At 38.6% G+C, this 20956-nt stretch overlaps 1 protein-coding gene across 1 annotated transcript in view; it reads right to left on the bottom strand.

The window, feature by feature from the left end:
- The window catches only part of ATAD2 (ATPase family, AAA domain containing 2), a 99935-nt gene that overhangs the window by 47873 nt on the left and 31106 nt on the right, over positions 1-20956 (bottom strand). The window contains exons 4-12 of the mRNA XM_011973016.1: positions 15218-15267; positions 14242-14407; positions 13474-13576; positions 13138-13225; positions 12138-12314; positions 11514-11631; positions 3104-3211; positions 1160-1268; positions 797-912 (exon numbers count right to left, since the gene is read on the bottom strand). Coding sequence (XP_011828406.1) covers positions 797-912; positions 1160-1268; positions 3104-3211; positions 11514-11631; positions 12138-12314; positions 13138-13225; positions 13474-13576; positions 14242-14407; positions 15218-15267 — 1035 coding nt within the window. The remainder of the gene's footprint in view (positions 1-796; positions 913-1159; positions 1269-3103; positions 3212-11513; positions 11632-12137; positions 12315-13137; positions 13226-13473; positions 13577-14241; positions 14408-15217; positions 15268-20956) is intronic.

The following is a 20956-nucleotide window of genomic DNA, read 5'->3' on the forward strand; positions in this document are numbered from 1 at the left end:
TTCAAGCAATTCTCCTGCCTCAGTCTCCCAAATAGGCGGGACAACAGGTGCCCGCTACCATGCCCAGCTAATTTTTTGGGTATTTTTAGTAAAGATGAGGTTTCACCATGTTGGCCAGGCTGGTCTTGAACTCCCGAACTCATAATCCACCCACCTCGGCCTCCCAAAGTGCTGGGATTACAGGCATAAGCCACTGTGCCTGGCCACTTTCTAATTTTTTAAATTACAAAATTTAATTTAAAACCTACCAATGTTTACCTGTGATTGACATATGGTACATTACTTATTTATTTATTTACTTATTTTTTTGGAGATGGTGTCTCGCTCTGTCACCCAGGCTGGAGTGTGGTGGCGCAATCTCAGCTCACTGCAACTTCAGCCAATGTTCAAGCAGTTCTGCCTCAGCCTCCCAAGTAGCTGGGACTACAGGTGCACGGCGCCAGGCCTGGCTAATTTTTTGTATTTTAGTAGAGACGGGGTTTCACCACGTTGCCCTGGCTGGTCTCAAACTCCTGAGCTCAGGCAATCCACCCGCCTTGGCCTCCCAAAGTGCTAGGATAAAGGCATGAGTCACCGCGCCCGGCCCGGTATATTACTTTTATGATGGGGGAAGTTTATTAACTTTTAAAAGTTTATTTAAATTATTGCTTCTATAAAGGTGATTCAGAGAGAAACGTTGTATAATGAAAAGGGAAAAGGGAACTATCGCTTAAAAATGGGTTAATAAGGTATAAGAACTACAAGACGCAAGAGTAGCACAGATTTTCAGCTAAAATTAAAAATATAATTAAATTACCTTGGGGGTTGGATTTTAAATTTTTCAAAGACTTCTGGATAAAGTAATGGAAACACCACCATCTCTTTTAGAGCTGCTATATGACTAGACAGGCCACCAACACTATCAAATCGTACCTGGTAATGGAAGCGAACATTTACATTCTTAGATTTGGAGTCCAGATTAAAATGTCACCCCACACCTTAACTATACCTAACCCATACATAATGAATTAATAATACCTTAATTGTGACCTTAAGATTAACAAAAAACGTCTTTAAAGGTTAGAGTTTTGACTGAAAAGAAAAATCATCAGTTCCTTTTTTTAACTTTAAAACAAAGCACATTATAGATCAAGCATATGTTTCAAAACAGAATACTCACTGAAGAATCTAGTTGCATTGGATCAACATCGGCAAGGCTTGCTCCAATTTTCATTCGATCTTTATACATGCCTTTTAATTCATCTTTTCGAAAATTTAGTGGGAGGCACCTATTTAAAACCACACAAACCCATCAACTCACCCTCCTTCCCAAATTCCATGTTTGAATATAAACATTTAAGTTAAAAAAAAAAATCTAAATTTTAACTGGAGCAATCTTAAGATATGTATTTTAATTTCCTAATTTTCTGTAATAGGTCCAGAACTTAAGTGTTAGAAATATTTATATCTGAAGCTTTATTATGAAATTAAAGATACATAATGAAATAAAAATATCAAGATGCCACAGGCACTGTAAAGTGATTCATGGTGGTGAAATCAGATAGTACCAACCTACATTTTAATGGAGGTGTCTAACATAGACAGGGTATTTACCATTTGCCAGACACTGTTTTAGTTTTAGGTGCTTTACATGGATTAAGTCAATAAATCCTCACAACAGTCTTATGAGAAAGGTATTATTATTTTTCCCATTTTAAAACAAAACCAAGACATAGAAAGATTAACTGATTTGTCCAAGATCACCCAACTAGTAAATGGCAGGGCCAGGAATCAAACACAAGTGGTCTGTCTCCAGACCTATAACAACTCTGCTATAATACCTCTCAGAAAAAATATTCAGTCTACCAGCATTTGGATCCAACATCAATCCTCTCAAGCAAGTTCCCTAACTACTTCCTTTTTTGTTGTATTGTTTTGTCTTTTGCGTTTTTTCTGAGACGGAGTCTCACTCTGTCACCCAGGCTGCAGTGCAATGGCGTGATCTCGGCTCACTACAATCTCTGCCTCCTGGGTTCAAGCAATTCTCCTGCCTCAGCCTCCTGAGGAGCTGGGATTACAGGTGCGCACCACCAACACCCGGCTAATTTTTGTATTTTTAGTAGAGATGGGGTTTCACCATGTTGGACAGGCTGGAAGTTCCCTAACTACTTTCAAAACTATTCAAAAATAGTTATGGCCAGGTGTGGTGGCTCACGCCTGTAATCCCAGCCAAGTCACTTGAGGTCAGGAGTTCGAGACCAGCCTCACTTCTACTCTAGTCTGAGTGACAGAGTGAGAACCTGTCTCTATTTAAAAAAAAAAAAAATCCAAGCACCTAAGCACTGCATTTTCATTTACTCAACCACATCTGTAAAATGTAAATAATCCTTGCTCTATCTCCCTTAAACAATTATTGGGAAAATCAAATAAGTTGGTTAGTATATGTGAACTTATACTACAAGGAGTTATGAAATGAGTAAAGCCTTCCATTTTCCTTAAGAGTTCCTCAGAACTTATCATTATTCTAAGAAAAAAAAAATACATGAAATGAAAAAGAAAAGGTTATTTCCTTAAGTCACTGTTTGACCAGAACCACTGTGGGCCATATATAATGATTTGGCAAGCGGGCCAGGCATGGTGGCTCACAGCTTAATTTCAAAGCTTTGGGAGGCTGAGGCAGGTGGATAACTTGAGGCCAGTAGTTCGAGACCAGCCTGGCCAACATGGCGAAACCCCATCTCTACTAAAACTACAAAAATGAGCCGGGTGTGGTGATGCACACCTGTAGTCCCAGCTACTCAGGAGGCTGAGGCAGGAGAGTCGTGTGAACCCGGGAGGTGGTGGTTGCAGTGAGCCAAGATCGTGCCACTGTACTTCAGCCTGGGCAACAGAACCAGGCCCTGTCTCAAAAAAAAAATTTTGGCAAGAAATCAGTCATATGTTCTAACCTGTTATTCTGTTTCAATTGTAGGTAATTCTAAGAACACAGTATTCTAGTTTATACATTAACCTGTTGTGCAACTTTTTAATCAGCCAGTCTATACTTATATCCAAATTATTGTTTTCTTATCAATTTTTAAAAAATGTATCTGTTGGTTTAAAAAGGTACTGATATGGCACTTACCTATTGATAGCTCTATTACGACTCCTTTTCCTCCGCCTCTCAAAGTGCTGTTCATCCTCAGAGGAAGAAGATGAAGTCGAGTCACTACTGTGGATTGCATGCCTTCGCCTAAAGTAAAAAAGAAAATTGAAATCATGATAATGGAGGGCAGGAAAAAGAAAAGGCATAAGAAAAGCATCAGAAATATCTAATGCTCCAAAAAGGTTTATCATAAAATTATTATATCTGCTGACCCACTGACATAAACTTTGTTGGCGGAATCTTTCAAAGCGAATAAAAGACAACTGAGAGGAAAGGAAAAAAGACTGAGGGCTGTGGCAGAGCTGAATATCAAATGTTCATGAAGACAGAAGGCAGGGTGACTTCTTAGTCTTGACACAAACCAGTTATTCTTGAAGTGAAAGGTGGGATAAAGAGGGTATTAGAATATTTTGGGCAGGGCATGTTGGCTCACACCTGTAATCCCAACACTTTTGGAGACCGAGTAGGAAGGATCACTTGACAGGAGCTCGAGAACAACGCAGTGGGACTTCGTCTCAACTAAAAATCATTTGAGCAACTTGGCAAGATTTGGTCTCTACTAAAAATCAAAAAGCTTAGACAGGTATGGTTGTACACATCTGTTGTCCCAGATACTCAGGAGGCTGAGGTGGGAGATTTGCTTGAGCCTGGGAGGACGAGGCTGTAGTGCATGATTGCACCACTACACTGCAGCCTGCTGGGTGATAAAGTAAGCCCCTGCCTCTATTAAAAAAAAAAAAAAAGTATTTGGGACTGTAATTTGAAACTATTTTCAATATTACACTATATATAATATTCACATTTGGGAGGAAATCACCTACTTTAAAATGTCAAATAGCTTTTTTGAGACGAAGTCTTACTCTGTAGCCCAGGCTGGAGTGCAGTGGCGTGATCTCAGCTCACTGCAACCTCTGCCTCCTGGGTCCCAGTTGAGCAATTCTCCTGCCTCAGCCTCCCAAGTAGCTGGGACCACAGGCATGCGCCACCATGCCCAGCTAACTTTTGTATTTTATTTATTTATTTATTTTTGGTAGAGATGGGGTTTCACCATGTTGGCCAGGCTAGTCTTGAACTCCTGACCCTCTGATCCGCCCACCACAGCCTCCCAAAGTGTTGGGATTACAGGTGTGAGCCATCATGCCTGGCCTAAAATATCAAACAATTTTAAAAGAAGGACATGAGATTTTATGTAAACAAAAGGGTATCAAGAAAGACTTTTTAAATGCTAGGAAACAGTGAAGAATAAGATGGCCTTTTATCAACAGTATACCATCCACTGTAAATTCACAACTATCACTTAACAGCCATGTAAATGCGGATGAGTTACTCAACCCATAAGTTTTCTCACAAAAAAGAAAGACATACTATCAAATACTTAGGCTGGTTGGTAATACTAAATAAGAAGCTGGGTATTACAAATATACAAGAAAATTTTTAATCACTTCTACCTTTGAATGGTTGCAAAAGACTCACAGAAAAAACAAAGAGTCTGGCTAGGAAGAACTTTAATTAACTTGCTCAGGGTCTAGAACTTTGCTGAGTCAGAGTGCAATGATGGTAAGTAGTTATTTCCAAAAATATAAAAGGTTCACAATCTATTATCTGCATAATGTAGTTTCAGAAACGTATATCCAAAACACTCTGAAGTTATTCCATTATTCCCTTGCAGCAAATCATAACCTGACATAGTACAAGGCAATTTTTAGTTTATATTTTGTCCCACTTACTATGATTATTCATATGTTTTACTACAGAATTATTAATATATTTGACTACACAGTGCTGGCTTGGAGACCCTAGAGATGTTAATGTCGCCATACTACATATGTTGTGTGTTATCTGTAAATCCAGCCAAAAAGTCTGAATTCTGAAACACAAATGGTTTTCCAAGGGTTTTGGATAAGGGGTTGCGGAAACACAGAAATAAATGAGAAAATAATCTTTCATCCATCCATCTACCCAAATACACCCAAGACTATCTTTGTGATCAGCCTGAAACTAAAATTATTATATCCAGTACAAGTCTGCAATTTTATATGAAAAACTAACTTATTCATTATTACCATGAATATTAGACTTTAATGTATTCACATAATTTTATGTGTAGTCACAGAATTCAGACTAACCTCCCAATTAATAAAAAAGACTAACATTAACTGACTGCTTTCTGTACCATGTGCTTGATGTAGTATTAATCTTAATTAAAACTGTGGAAAAGTGGATTATTAGTAGGCTCAATTTACAGGTAGGGCCAGTGTGGCTTCCAGGTTAAATAATTTACTCAAAATATCAGAATTAGTCATTGATGTTGTCAGAATTCAAACTTATATGTTTATTCAAAATATCTGCATTCTATACATTACTATACTGATGATTTCCAGTTTTTTATTTCACAATCAATAAAGTTAAAAGCAAACAATAACACAACCTGTGGACCAACGTGAAATTTCTGACATTTGATTTGCAAAATGGAGATTATTTTTAAACATCAAAGTACAAATACATATAGCACTTAATGTATGGCAGACACTATTTTAAATGCTTTACATGTATTAACTCATCTAATTCTCACAATACTGAGACAGGTTCAACTATCCTCACTTTACAGATTAAAAAAACTGAAACAGGCCAGGCGCAGTGGCTCACACCTGTAATCCCAGCACTTTGGGAGGCCGAGGCGGGTGGATCACCTGAGGCTGGGAGGGAGTTCAAGACCGGCCTGACCAACATGGAGAAACTCCATCTCTACTAAAAATACAAACAATTAGCCAGGCATGGTGGCGCATGCCTGTAATCCCAGCTACTCGAGAGGCTGAGGCAGGAGAATCGCTTGAACCCGGGAGGCGGAGGTTGTGGTGAGCTGAGATCGCGCCATTGCACTCCAGCATGGGCAAAAAGAGCGAAACTCCGTCTCAAAAAAAAAAAAAAAAAAAAAAAGAAACCAACCAAACAAACAAAAAACAACAACAACAAAAAACTGAAACAGAGTTAAGTAACTTGCCAAAGGCCACTAATAACTAGTAGAGCTGAGCTCTAAGCCTAGACAGTCCTAGCCATGGGTCCAGGTTCTTAGCAATTAATTACTCTATACTGTAGAAAGGTCATTACTTCAGTTTTAAAACACTGTAAACACTATTCCACAAGGTAGACAAAGAGGGAATCCTCCCCAAATCATTCTATGAAGCCAGTATCACCCTAATACCAAAACTAGGAAAGGACATAACCAAAAAAGAAAACTACAGAGCAAACATCCCTGTGAACATAGATGCTAAAATCCTTAACAAAATACTAGCTAATCGAATCCAACAACATATCGAAAAGATAATCTACTATGATCAAGGGGGTTTCATACCAGGGATGCAGGGATGATTTAACATACTCAAGTCAATAAATGTAATACACCACTTAAACAGAATTAAAAACAAAAATCACATGATCTCAATAGATGCAGAAAAAGCATTCAACAAAATCCAGCATCCCTTTATGATTAAAGCTCTCTGCAAAGTCGGCATACAAAGAACATACTTCGATGTAATAAAAGCCATGTATGACAAATCCACAGGAAACATAATACCGAATGGGGAAAGGTTAAAAGCATTCCCTCTGAGAACTGGAACTAGACAAGGATGCCCACTCTCACCACTTCTATTCAACACAGTACTGGAAATCCTAGCCACAGCAATCAGACAACAGAAAAAAATAAAAGGGCATCCAAGTCAGTAAAAAGTTAGTCAAACTGTCTGTTTGCTGATTATATGATTGTACACCTAGAAAACCCTAAAGACTCCTGCAAAAAACTCCTAGAACTGACAAAAGAATCCAGCAGAGTTTCAGGATACAAAATTAATGTACACAAATCAGTAGTAGCTCTACTATATACCAACGGCGGCCAAGCTAAGAGTGAAATAAGAACTCAACCCTTTTCACAATAGCTGAAAATAAAACAAAATACTTAGGAATATACCTAACCAAAGAGGCAAAAGACCTCTACAAGGAAAACTACAAAACACTGCTGAAAGAAATAACAGATGACACAAACAAATGGAAGCACATCCCATGCTCATGGATGGGTAGAATCAATGTTGTGAAAACAACCATACTGCCAAAAGCAACAAATTCAATATAACTCCCATCAAAATACCAGCTATCATTCTTCACAGAACTAGAAAAAACAATCCTAAAATTCATATGGAAGCAAAAAAGAGTCCGCATAGCCAAAGCAAGTCTAAGCAAAAAGAAGAAATCTGGAAGCTTTACATTACCTGATTTCAAACTACGCGATAAGGCCATAATCACCAAAACAGCACAGTACTAGTATAAAAATAGGCACATAGACAAATGGAACAGAATAGAGAACTCAGAAATAAAATCAAATACTTACAGTCAACTGATCTTCAACAAAGCAAACAGAAACATAAAGTGGGGAAAGGACACCCTATTCATCAGATGGTGCTGGGATAATTGGCAAGCCACATGTAGGAGAATGAAACTGGTTCCTCATCTCTCACCTTACACAAAAATCAACTCAAGATGGATCGAGGACTTAAATCTAAGACCTGAAACTATATAAAAATTCTAGAAGATAACATCAGGAAAACCCTTCTAGATATTGGCTTAGGCAAGGGTTTCATGACCAAGAACCCAAAAGCAAAAACAATTAAAGCAAAGATAAACCGGTGGGACTTAATTAAACTAAAGAGCTTTTGAACAGCAAAAGGAAGAATCAGCAGAGTAAAATGGCAACACACAGTATGGGAGAAAATCTTCATAATCTATACATCTCGCAAAAGACTAATATCTAGAATCTACAACAAACTCAAACAAATTAGCAAGAAAAAAACAATCCCATCAAAAAGTAGGCTATGGACATGAACAGAAAATTCTTAAAAGAAGATACATAAATGGCCAACAAACGTATGAAAAAGTGCTCAGCATCACTAATGATCAGGGAGATGCAAATCAAAACCACAATGCAATACCACCTTACCCCCGCAAATATGGCTATAATCAAAAAATAAAAAAATAATAGATGTTGGTGTGTATACAGTGACCACTTCTACATGGCTGGTGGGAAAGTAAACTAGTACAACCACTATGGAAAACAGTGTGGAGATTCCTTAAAGAATTAAAAGTAGAACTACCATTTGATCAAGCAATCCCACTACTGGGTATCTAACCAGAGGAAAAGAAGTCATTATTCGAAAAAGATACTTCCACATGCATGTTTATAGCAGCACAACTCGCAATTGCAAAAATGTGGAATCAACCCAAATCCCCATCAATCAACAAGTGGATAAAGAAGTTGTGGTATATATACACAATAGAATACTACTCAGCCATAAAAAGGAATGAATTAATGGCATTCGCAGCTACTTGGATGGGATTGGAGACTATTACTCTAAGTGAAGTAACTCAGGAATGGAAAATCAAACATCATATGTTCCATGTGTTCTCACTAATAAGTGGGAGCTAAGCTATGAAGATGCAAAGGCATAAGAATAACACAATGAACTGTGGGGACTCAGGGGGAAAGAGTGGGAAGGGAGTGAGGGATAAAAGACAACAAATTGGATTCAATGTATACTGCTTGGGTGATGTATACACCAAAATCTCACAAATCACTACTGAAGAACTTACTCATGTAACCAAATACGACCTGTTCCCCAAAAACCTACGGAAACAAAAAATTAAAAAGAAAGGAAAAGGGGCTGAGGCAAGTCAGTATAATCCATTTTCATAGGAAAATGTTTCCTAAATCTGAAAAACAAAAACCAAAAATAAAATAAATAAAAAATAAAAAATGTTTTAAACACACATATCTGCCCACATGTGCTCATCCCCCAATCTCCATTTTATTACACCCACAGACACTGGACCAGCACTTTGAATCTAACTAAGAACTTCAACTTCTTGCCAGTTCTAATTCTTTGACAAAAGATGAAGAATATACTGAAATACTAGTGATGCAATTGTGCTATTATGTTACCTTATTCAAAGGTAACATTACCTTTAAAAATAATTAGCCAGGCATGATGGCATAGGCCCATAATCCCAGCTACTCGGGAGGCTGCGGCAGGAGAATCACTTGAAAACAGGAGACAGCAGTTGCAGTGAGTGAGATTGCGCCACTGCACTCCAGCCTGGAAACAGGCGAGATTCTGTCTCAAAAAAACAAAAAAGTCAGAAAAAAAAAAAAAAAAAAAAACCCCAAATAATTAGAGGAGAAAAAAAAATCTGTAACAAGGAGCTACTCAACGATGTGAGGCTTTTTCCACAGGGGAAGACTAGACACTGTGAACCAAATATGGAAACTCATGAACATCAAAGGGATAAAAACAACAATAAAAAAAACCACATACATTGTAGGTGGTAACTGTAGAGTTAGTCAACCAACAAGTATGTTACTTCCAGAAACATACGTTCATTAAAGATGGGAGAAGAGGCCAGGCGCGGTAGCTAACGCCTGCAATCCCAGCACTTGGGAGGCCCAGGCGGGTGGATCACCTGAGGTCAGGAATTTGAGACCAGTCTGGCCAATATGGTGAAACCCTGTCTCTACTAAAAATACAAAAAAATTAGCCGGGTGTGGTGGCAGGCGCCCGTAGTCCCAGCTACTAGGGAGGCTGAGGCAGGAGAATTGCTTGAACCCAGGGGGCAGAGGTTGCAGTGAGCCAAGATCGCACCACTGCACTCCAGCCTGGGCGAGAGAGCGAGATTTCCTCTTAAAAAAATAAAAGACAGAAGAAATAAAATCCCAAAGTAGCTGCCACTCTTAGTACTGCTGGATCAAACAGAGATCCAGCCCTTGAGTTAGGTAACCATAATAGTGCCTCAGTCCTGTGCCTGGTGGTGGTGGGGATTCTAGGGAACACTGTACCTTCCTTTCCTTTTCTGAAGATCATTACATTTCACCACCAAAATAGAGGTCTTTACATTCTAAGGGGCCTGTGAGAATACTGATGTGCAGCCTCCTTTCAAGTGCAATTAATCTTCAGAAGCCCTGAGAGACTGAGTTTGTCTTCCTGATCCTCCAGCCTTTTGGACCCTGGTCATGTGAAATAGGATGATGAAATAAGAAATCTAGATGTATACTTGTGATTCTTACAATGAATTACAATGAAATGAAAAGACCTAGGGACACAAAGAGCATTTCTTATTTTTCCTAAAAGAAATCAACCTTCAGCACTTATAAAGGTGCTGCCTTCCATGACCAAAACATGATCAGAAGGTCTGTTTCTAGGAGAAAACTTCCAAGAACTGTTCAAATAATTGAAATATCCTAAGGCTTCGGTCTTACTTCTGAGAAAATTATAATATTAAGGGAAAAAAGTACCATTTCCCATACAAATAAAATTTTTTTCCTGGTTTCTTAGTCTTCTCTCTCACTGATGAACTACCAACATGCTACTATTATCATGATTATTCCAATGTATTGATGAGGAAGTATCAAGAATTATCTCTTTGACCTGGTGTGGTGGCTCACACCTGTAATCCCAGTACTTTGGGAAGCTGAGGCAGGTGGATCACTTGAGGTCAAGAGTTTGAGACCAGCCTGGCCAACACGGTGAAACCGCGTCTCTGCTAAAAATACAAAAATTAGCTGGGCGTAGTGGCAGGTACCTGTAGTCCCAGCTACTCAGGAGGCTGAGGCAGGAAAACCGCTTGAACCCAGCAGGCAGAGGTTGCAGTAAGCCAAGATTGCGCCACTGCACTCCAGCCTGGGAAACAGAGCAAGATTCCACCCCGCCCCACCTCCCCCAAAATAAGTAAGTAAAATAAAAATAGAAGATTTATCTCTTTGGGCTTAAATTTGACCAACAAGCAACAACTGTTGGGATGTAGAAGGAAAAGAAATCCACAAATATTGAACAGTCAAAGAAAATAAATGTTTCCTACAACAGAAGAGGAATAAATTATAAAATAGATCCAGAAAAAGATAACCTGAGTCATGAAAGGTCTAGAGGCCATGTAGTTTAGAACATCTGATATGGTAGGAAAATGCATCTGTGATAGTATGCAAAGAAAAGACTAAACCTATATTCTAACTTAATGTGAAGATTAAATGAAACAATCTATGTAAAATGCTTAACACAGAGACAGGACTACAGTAAACCCTGAGTCTATGGTTGCTCTATTATTAAAGTGTGGAAAAATGGAATAAACTACCTTACTAACGTAGTTACTAACACTTCCTATTAGTGGAAGCAAAAGCAAAAACTAGTCAGTGGTACTGGGGATTAGACTACTAAAGGCATAGAAACTAAGCTCTCCCAAATACACAATTCTAGAATTTTATCCTAATACACCCAATCCTGAAAGTCTATAGAGTCCAGCTCTAACATAACCACAATTATGTTGTCATAAATCAATCACTATTTCAGAACCAAACCTGTTCATTCGTTTACAGTAAGGACTTCTTGGTCCTGCAGAAGATAATCGGTATCTTGGTCTTGCAGGAGAAGCTGGGCCACTATAAAATATGTTGGGCTTTCTCTGGTGACGAGGTTCTAAAAAAAAGAAAATATTTTGCTGTTCATATTTGAAGTCATTTACGTTCAGAGGGTTGCAGCTGATAACATGTATAGCACAGACACCAACCAACCAAAAACACACACTGGCCATAAACAACCATTGTGACTGTAGAGATGTGTAACAGGTGATTATCAGCCTTGCATGTTCATGCTCACAAGTACTGTGGTATAATAGTAACATAAATCAAAAGAAGTCCTATCTCTATACAAACTGACAAATTAAGTAGAAAGCTGTGCAATTTAAAATAAAGACAGATATAAAATTCAAAAATAGCCCAATTATTTGCTTTTGTCAAGGTTAACATTTAAACTTTCTTCAGAGAAATTATTTGTTACAAACTTAGGATAGGTAAAGACAACAGTAATGAGTATTCAACAAAATGAAAATATGAAAAATACCAAAAAGACAAGAATAACAGAGAAACAGCAAATATAAAGCTAACATAATCACATCTCCTGGAAAGAGTATGTACAGCACTTACTTTCCAGTGGCGCCTGGTAGTAAACAGTAGCTTTTCTCTGTCTAAGATAATATCGTTTCTGATTATCTTCTCCATCTTCTTCATCTTCATCATCTTCATCATCATCATCATCATCTTCATCATCTTCATCTTCACCATCATCTTCATGTTCCTGGTCTTCACCCTCTTCAGATGATTCTACGATTAAGAAATACTTAATTCCAGAAGGACACTCAGCAAAATGTTAACAATTTTTAACATAGGTGAGTTGGGAAAGATCCACCCTTTTAAAGCTTATCTACTCCTAGACTGTTCATGGGAAGAACTTATAATTCTTTTCCAATACTAAAAACTCTACAAAAACGAGAGGAAGGAAAAAAGGAAGCAGAGAAAGAAGTTTGAAGACTACTGTTAAGCAAGTACCAAACTAAAATTTATAGTCTTTCTATGAATTTCATTAATATAGGTGACTAAACTTAAGCGTCCAAGTTAACGTAACTTTTTGACAAGTTTTCGAATTTCCTCATTAAGCTTTTGCTTTCTAAACCTAAGTTTGACATTTCACCCAGCCCATCTGGCTGTCATGGAGTTACATGCTGCATAACTCAATCTACTTATGATTATGGTAAAACATGCTCACCAAATATTTAAAATGCATTTCAGAAAACTGATTTTCACTCAAGTTCTAATAGATTATGGTAATAAGTTCTAAATGGAATAGCAAAACATAATTTTCATCACCTTTAAACTAAAAAAGAGATATACAGCGTGTTGTCCATAGCAGATGTATTACACGAGCAAACCAGTATTATTTGCTTTAGATTGCTGATTTCAGTTACTTTCCCAAACAAAACATACTATCCTTTTAAGCTCTCCCCTGTCCCCACTTTTAAGTTACCAATCCTCTGATCTCTCACAAACTACCATAAATGTCACACTTTCTAAATAAAAAGGCTATTTTCTACTAAATAAAAAGTTCTTAAATTCAATCCCAGAAGACAGAACAAGAGAAGAGACTAACCCACACTGCCTTCTTGATTATCAGTTGTTTCTTCATCAGTTCTTTGAATATCTTTCTGTTTTCCTCTTGTGTACATATTAAGATTGCTCTAAAATGTTTAAATAAAAGCCATTAACATTTTGAATCTATTTATTAAAAAAATTAAGTTGGATCCTCCAATCTTGTTCAAAATGAAGAGATTTACAGCCATAAACTCTTAAATTTCTAGCAGTAACTGTTGACTGATCAAATAAATGCTGGAAAAAGTGATGTTTAAGCAAAAATGGATTAGGTACTATAAAAAAAAATTTAACTGGATATTATTAAATCATTCCCTTAATAGAAGAATATATTTACTTCTTCTGTTTCATTAAACACTCCCAAGTCTTCAAGTTCTCTCATTCGCTGTCTACGCATCTTCTTCATGTCATCCATTTTTTGAAGTACAGCTTCAGCAGTGCTTTAAAAACAAGATACAAATATAAGTGAAAACTGTAAAAGAGTAGCAGAATTTAAAAACCTTTATTTTCTTCCACTGCAATCTTTTGGCATTAAGGTTTTAAATATTTTTATAAAAAGCATTGATTTACTTGTATAAAAATATTTTTAAATTTCTTTCCAAGAATAGAGACATATATAGAATTGTCAAAAAGACCTCAAATAATCATTCTCAGGCTGGACGCGGTGGCTCACACCTGTAATCCCAACACTTTGGGAGGCCAAGGCGGGCGGATCAGGAGGTCAGGAGATCGAGACCATACTGGCTAACACAGTGAAACCCTGTCTCTACTAAAAATACAAAAAAAAAAAAAAAAAAATAGCAGGCGTGGTGGCGGGCGCCTGTAGTCCCAGCTACTCGTTAGGCTGAGGCAGGAGAATGGCTTGAACCCGGGAGGCAGAGCTTGCAGTGAGTCGAGATTATGCCACTGCACTCCAGCCTGGGCGACAGAGCTAGACTCCGTCTCAAAAACAAACAAACAAACAAAAAACCACAAATAATCATTCTCCTCTATGCTTTACGTAGTAGAATGCATTAAATGTTTGGGCTGGTTGAAATCCATGATTCTTCCCGAACAAAAAGTCTCTGACAGATAAATCATTTTGACCTAAGGAATTTTTACTTACTTAGTTATAAGTTTGTCAAACAGCATGGACTGGTTTACACCACTATAACGACTTCTAATCCTACAGCTTCGACGTACTTCAACATCACCATTATCTTCATGTAAGTGTTCTGAACTTTGAACGATGTTTCTAGTCCTCAATGACCGAGTAACTGGAATCACTTTGTCTTCACAAATGCATACATAAAAATAAATAGAAACATTTGAAGTAATAGTATTTATAAAACAATTCTAAAATGAACAATTGAAAAGCTATACTTTCATGTAACAAAATTACAGTATCTTAAACTTAGCTTTCTTAAAAACATTAGAAGACAAAAATAAAGTTAAAACATTCACCTACCATAAGATCGAGCCTATCTACTCCCAGGAGAAGAGGAAAGATATGTAATACAAAGACTCGTACACGAATGTTCAAAGCAGCTTTGTGATAGCCCCAAACCAGAAACAACTCAAGTACTTCAAAAGATGAAGAGATAAATTGTGGTATATCCATACAATAGAATATCCATATAATGAAATACTACTCAGCAACAAAAAAGCGACCACAAGGATTCTCAAAGTAATTACGGTCAGTGCAAGAAGCCAAACAAAGAATACTGGATGATTCCATTTATGTAAAACTCTAGATAATATAAACTAAGCTATAATAATGGAGAACAGATTCTAAAATGAATGGTCACAGCTATGTTCCAATGAAATTACTTGCTCAGGAATCTGGCGGGGGGTAGTGTCAGAGTGAGGAAAGAAGCTAGAAGAGCCAGGAGGAATTATAAAAGGGCCTGGGGAAGTTTTTGGGGGTAGTAACTACCTTCACTATCATATTGTGGTGATGGCTTCATGGCATATACTTACGTTAAAACTTAACAAATTATACACTTTAAATATGTAAAATTTATTGTATGTACCTCAAGAAACCGGTAAACAGAATATTAATTACATATTTTAAGATCTGAAATGCCTTTAACAGTACTTACCTTCTCTGCGCTCTTCTTTTTTTTTATCAGCCTGCTGTCTGGCCAACTGCCTATATTTTAAAAAATGAGATGAATTCAAAACAGTTGACATAACTTTATTTTTATTTATTTATTTAGATGGGATTTCACTCCATCGTCCAACAGGAGTGCAGTGGCACAATCATGACTTACTACAGCCCCAAACTGCTGGGCTCAAGCAATCCTCCCACCTCAGCCTCTCCAGTAGTAGAACTACAGGCATGCCTCACTACACCCAGCTAACTTTTAACATTTTTTGTAGAGATAGAGAGGTCTCGCTTTTTTGTCCAGGTTGGTCTTGAACTCCTCGCCTCAAGCAATTCTCCCACCCTAGCCTCCCAAAGTGCTAGGATTATAGGCATGAGCCACCATACCTGGCTATAACTGACCTAACTGTATTTCTTATATTCCATAATACTACAAACAAGACAAAAAGTTAAATTAGCCTGGAGAACAAATACTAAGACACCTAAAAACTTAAAATATACTGAAAAAAATAGGCCAGGCAAGGTAGTTCACGCCTGTAATCTCAGCACTTTAGGAGGCCGAGGTGGGTGAATCACCTGAGGTCAGGAGCTCCAGACCAGCCTAACCAACATGGTGAAAACCTGTCTGTACTAAAAATACAAAAATTCGTTGGGCGTGGTGGCTGGTGCCTGTAATCCCAGCTACTCAGGAGGCTGAGGCAGGAGAATCGCTTGAACCCAGGAGGTGGAGGTTGCAGTGAGCCAAGATCGCGCTATTGCACTCTGGTCTGGGCGATGGAACGAGATCCTGTTTCAAAAAAAAAAAAGCTTGACAATCTGTATGCTTATATAAGTTATGGTTAAATACAGTTAAACAAAGCCTAAGATCTCTGATTTGAAGTTCAATGATATATGTAATAACTCTTAGCTAAACAGAATATATCAAAAGCGTGTTGAAATATGAAATGAAATCCTTAAGTATTTAAGTAGAGCTGAACTAAACATTGAACTAAACCGAGCAAAATCAAGACCTGTTTTATGACACAAGGGTATAATGGTCCCATATCCTTGAGAAATTTATTACTATAAACACAACTAATGCCTCTTAGTGATATGTTAATTGTCTTTTAAAAACACCTGCTGGCTACAATCTTTATATGCATGATTTTCACTCACATGTAGAAACAGTCCCATTTGTAAATGATCTATTCCATCTACAAACTGGCAAACACAATCTGTGAATTGGAAACATCTTCCAAGCTCTATAAAAAAGTATCCCCCTCATCTTTTTTTTTTGAGACGGAGTCTCGCTCTGTCATCCAGGCTGGAGTGCAGTGGCGTGATCTCGGCTCACTGCAAGCTCCACCTCCCGGGTTCACACCATTCTCCTGCCTCAGCCTCCCTGAGTAGCTGCGACTACAGGCGCCCGCCACCATGCCCAGCTAATTTTTTTTGTATTTTTAGTAGAGCAGAGGTTTCACTGTGTTAGCGAAGATGGTCTCGATCTCTTGACCTCGTGATGCACCCGCCTCGGCCTCTCAAAGTGCTGGAATAACAGGCGTGAGCCACCGCACCCGGCTGCTTAGTAGAGTTTTAGAAAAAAGATGAGGGGGCCGGGCACGGTGGCTCACGCCTGTAATCCCAGCACTTTGGGAGGCCAAGACGGGCGGATCATGAGGTCAGGAGATTGAGACCATCCTGGTCAACATGGTGAAACCCCATCTCTACTAAAAATACAAAAAAATTAGCCGGGCGTGGTGCTGGGCGCCTGTAGTCCCAGCTACTGGGAAGGCTGAGGCAGGAGAATGGCGTGAACCTGAGAGGCAGAGCTTGCAGTGAGCTGAGATCGCGCCCCTGCACTCCAGCCTGGGCGACAGAGTGAGATCCTGCCACAAAAAAACAAAAAAAATCTAAGCAAAACAATATGTGCCATTAATTTGTTTTTAGTGACTCAATTTTCCATACTTAGGCTGCATCTGTTAATCGACCTATGTATCAAGCCATTTGCAAGTGAGCTGGTTTGTATGTGGAATTTCAAATACAACTTAAAGTAAAATCAAACCATCTTTCCCAGATGAGTTAACTTATGTATTCTCGTTAACAAAGTAAGTCTTCATTAATTCCTCATCTCTCTTGGAAGACAGGTAAGAATTAAGAAGAAAATAAAAACTTCTGGCTGGGCACAATGGCTCATGCCTGTTATCCCAGCACTTTGGGAGGCTGAGGTGGGTGGATCACTTGAGATCAGGAGTTCAAGACCAGCCTGGCCAACATGGTGAAACCCCATTGCTACTAAAAAAAACAAAAAAACAAAAAAACAAAACAAAAAAAAAACAAGGCAGCCAGGTACCTGTAGTCCCACCTACTCAAGAGGCTGAGGCAGGAGAATCATTTGAACCTGGGAGGCAGCGGCTACAGTGAGCCAAGATTGCACCACTACATTCCAGCCTGGGCAACAGAGCACGGGGTCCATCTCAAAAAACAAACAAACAAACTTTTGAGTAGGTAAAGGCTTAGTTTCGTCAAAAGCTCACAGACTTTTCTCATAAAGGAGCTCCTCCCTTTATAGAGGGAGGTCTATACATTTTATAAACCAGGCCCCTTTCAGACACTAGAAATAGAATGACTAAAGCACTATTTTTCTGAACCACCCACCCCCACTGCCTTCTTTTTGCCTGCAGGAGGAAAGCAACCTTCCAAGGGTTGGTAAACTTCTCCTTCAATTGCTACGCAGTAAATATTTTAAGCTTGTGAGCCATACAGTCTCCTCTGTCACAGTTACCTAACATTACAGGGTGAAAGGAGCCACACACAAAATGAATGGGCATGGCAGTGTTCCAAGGAAACTATTTACAAAAATATGCAGCTGGACTTTGTCAACCTCTGCAAATCTGATGAAAGCTACGGTATACACAAGTTTAAACATTACTTCAGAGGTTTTGTGTACCCTCTGTGAAGACTATACATAATCACTGTACCCTAGTTAAGAGCCCCAGGATCAAGTAAGTATGTAGATCCTGCCCTCATGACACAGTTACTCATATCTTTCTGTCTTTCTCTAAGAATCTTGATCCTCTGGTCTTTGAGCCTCAAGTAGATTGAAAACAAAGAGTAAAAAAAAGAATGAAAAGGAAGGAAATAAAGAGATTTCTATAGTTGGGCATGCTGACAACAGTGAAAAAGAAACAGGGAAAGTATATGAAGAAGGACTCAAAAATACTGTAGGCTCTTTTATATAAGCCTTATGCAAACAGATACTGATGTTACCATTACGCAAAATAATCATCACTATTTGTAATAATGACCTAAATGTAGGGAGAGGATTTTTGTACAGGAACTCTGTACCGTGGACGTGGTGGCATGTCCCAGCTACTCGGGAGGCTGGGGCAGGAGAATTGCTTGGACCCGGGAGGCGGAGGTTGCAGTGAGCCGAGATCATGCCATTGCACTCCAGCCTGGGCGACAAGAGCAAAACTCTGTCTAAAAAAAAAAAAAAGCCGGGCATGGTGGCACATGACTGTAATCCCAGCTACTCAGGAGGCTGAGTTAGGAAAATTGCTTAAACCTGGGAGGCAGAGGTTGCAGTGAGCCAAGACTCCACTCCAGTCTGGTTGACAGAGCGAGACTCCATCTCAAAAAAAAAAATACACACACACACACCATGGAATTGTACACTTTAGAATTGTGAATTGTATGGTGTATAAATTATATCTCAATAAAGCTGTTATTAAGAAATTAATATGGCCAGGCACAGTGGCTAGTGCCTGTAATGCCAGCACTTTGGGAGGCTGAGGCAGGGCAGATTGCTTGAGCCCAAAAAAGTTCAAGACAAGCCTGGGTAACATGGTGAGACTCCATCTCTACAAAAAATTTAAAAATGAGGCAGGGTGTGGTGGCTCACGCCTGTAATCCCAGCACTTTGGGAGGCCAAGGCAGGCAGATCACTTGAGGTCAGGAGTTCTACACCAGCCTGGCCAACATGGTGAACTCCTATCTCTCCTAAAAATACAAAAATTAGCTGGGTGTGGTAGGGCATGCCTGTAATCTCAGCTACTCAGAGGCTGAGGCAGGAGAATCACTTGAAGCCAGGGGGCTGAGGTCGCAGTGAGCCAAGATTGTGCCACTGCACTCTAGCCTGGACAAAGAGTGAGACTCTGTCTCAAAAAAAAAAAAAAAAAAAAAAAAACAGCCAGGTGTGGTGGTGCAAACTTGTAGTCCCAGCTACTTGGGAGGCTGAGGTGGGAGGACCACTGGATCACTTGAGCCTGGGGGGTTGAGGCTACGATAAGCCATGATCGTGCCACTACACTCCAGCCTGGGTGACAGAGCAAGGTAATAGTCTCATAAAGAAAAAAATAATTAATAAAAAGGATAGAAATTCTATATTTTAGAAGTAATCTAATTAAAAATACCAAGTCATTCTTCTTTAAATCCAGATAGAAAGCATTTATTTTATTATACGCCCTTAAAACCTTTCTAACATAAAGCCAAGTACAATGTTTTATAAACTTGAATAATGTACAGATCCTTTCAAAGGTAAAAACAGGACTTCCAACATTAATTTTTTTGTATGACTATGTAAACCAAACTAAACAGAAGTTCATCTATAAGTTTTAGACAAATAAAACTATAAAACCATTAAACAATTAATGTAATAAGGGGTTTTGCTAAAACGAAATAACCATTTGGTGTATGAATGTGGTATTGACTGCTACCAGTTTCTCTCGAGTTTGGCATGTTGTGTATCATATTTACTATATACTGCTGGTACCATGATGAGGCAACTCATCCACTTCTCTTTATTGGAAGTGTGCCAAACATTTATTTAAATAGTATGTCATGCTATCACATCACATTGCCTTTCATACAGAAGCAGATGCATTACTTATGAATTCAGGTCTAATTCTGTTCTTATCTCATTAATCTAAGATAACTAAAGTAGTACTACTTGGTGCCAATTCAACTGTAAACACAAATGTATGGCCTCAGATTTTATGGCAATTCTCTATAAGGTAACAATTTAGGGGGCCTAAAATGTTTATTTTTTTCTTCAGATCGTGAAAAACAATTTTAAGTTCTCAGAGACAGTTAATGGACCACTACCTTACCCCAGAAGAATAAACCTTAAGACTTCAAATTTCAGAAATATCGGGCTAGTTTATACTGTACTTCATCGTTGTACATTTCCCCCCATTTTAACATCTCCGAAATTGGAATGTGTCTTATTGATGGCAACTGTGTGTTTTTTTTAGTGTCCCATAAACATTGTCGTATGTTTTAACTGCTGATTTCATAAAATACAGTATAAAACACTCCCTAAACAATGGATGAAATAAGATGCAAATTAAAAAATATATATTAAAAGAATGATGAAATAGCTGAGAAAAAAATTAAAAACTCAAAAGGGCATAACCTTGCTTATCTAGAAAATATGGCATACAAAATAAAAGAATCAAAATTCCAGGCCGGCATGGTGGCTCATGCCTGTAATCCCAGCACTTTGGGAGGCTGAGGTGGGTGGATCACCTGAGGTCAGGAGTTCGAGACCAGCCTGGCAAACATGGCGAAACCCCATCTCTACTAAAAATACAAAAATTAGCTGGGCATGGTGGTGTGTGCCTGTAATCCCAGTTACTAGGTGGGCTGAGGCAGGAGGATCGCTTGAACCTGGGAGGCGGAGGTTGCAGTAAGCTGAGATCATGCCACTGCATTCCAGCATGGGCAACAGAGCGAGACTCTGTCTCAAAAAAAAAGA

This window comes from Mandrillus leucophaeus, unplaced genomic scaffold (genome assembly GCF_000951045.1).
Source record: "Mandrillus leucophaeus isolate KB7577 unplaced genomic scaffold, Mleu.le_1.0 Scaffold133, whole genome shotgun sequence".
In the NCBI taxonomy this organism is placed as follows: domain Eukaryota; kingdom Metazoa; phylum Chordata; class Mammalia; order Primates; family Cercopithecidae; genus Mandrillus; species Mandrillus leucophaeus.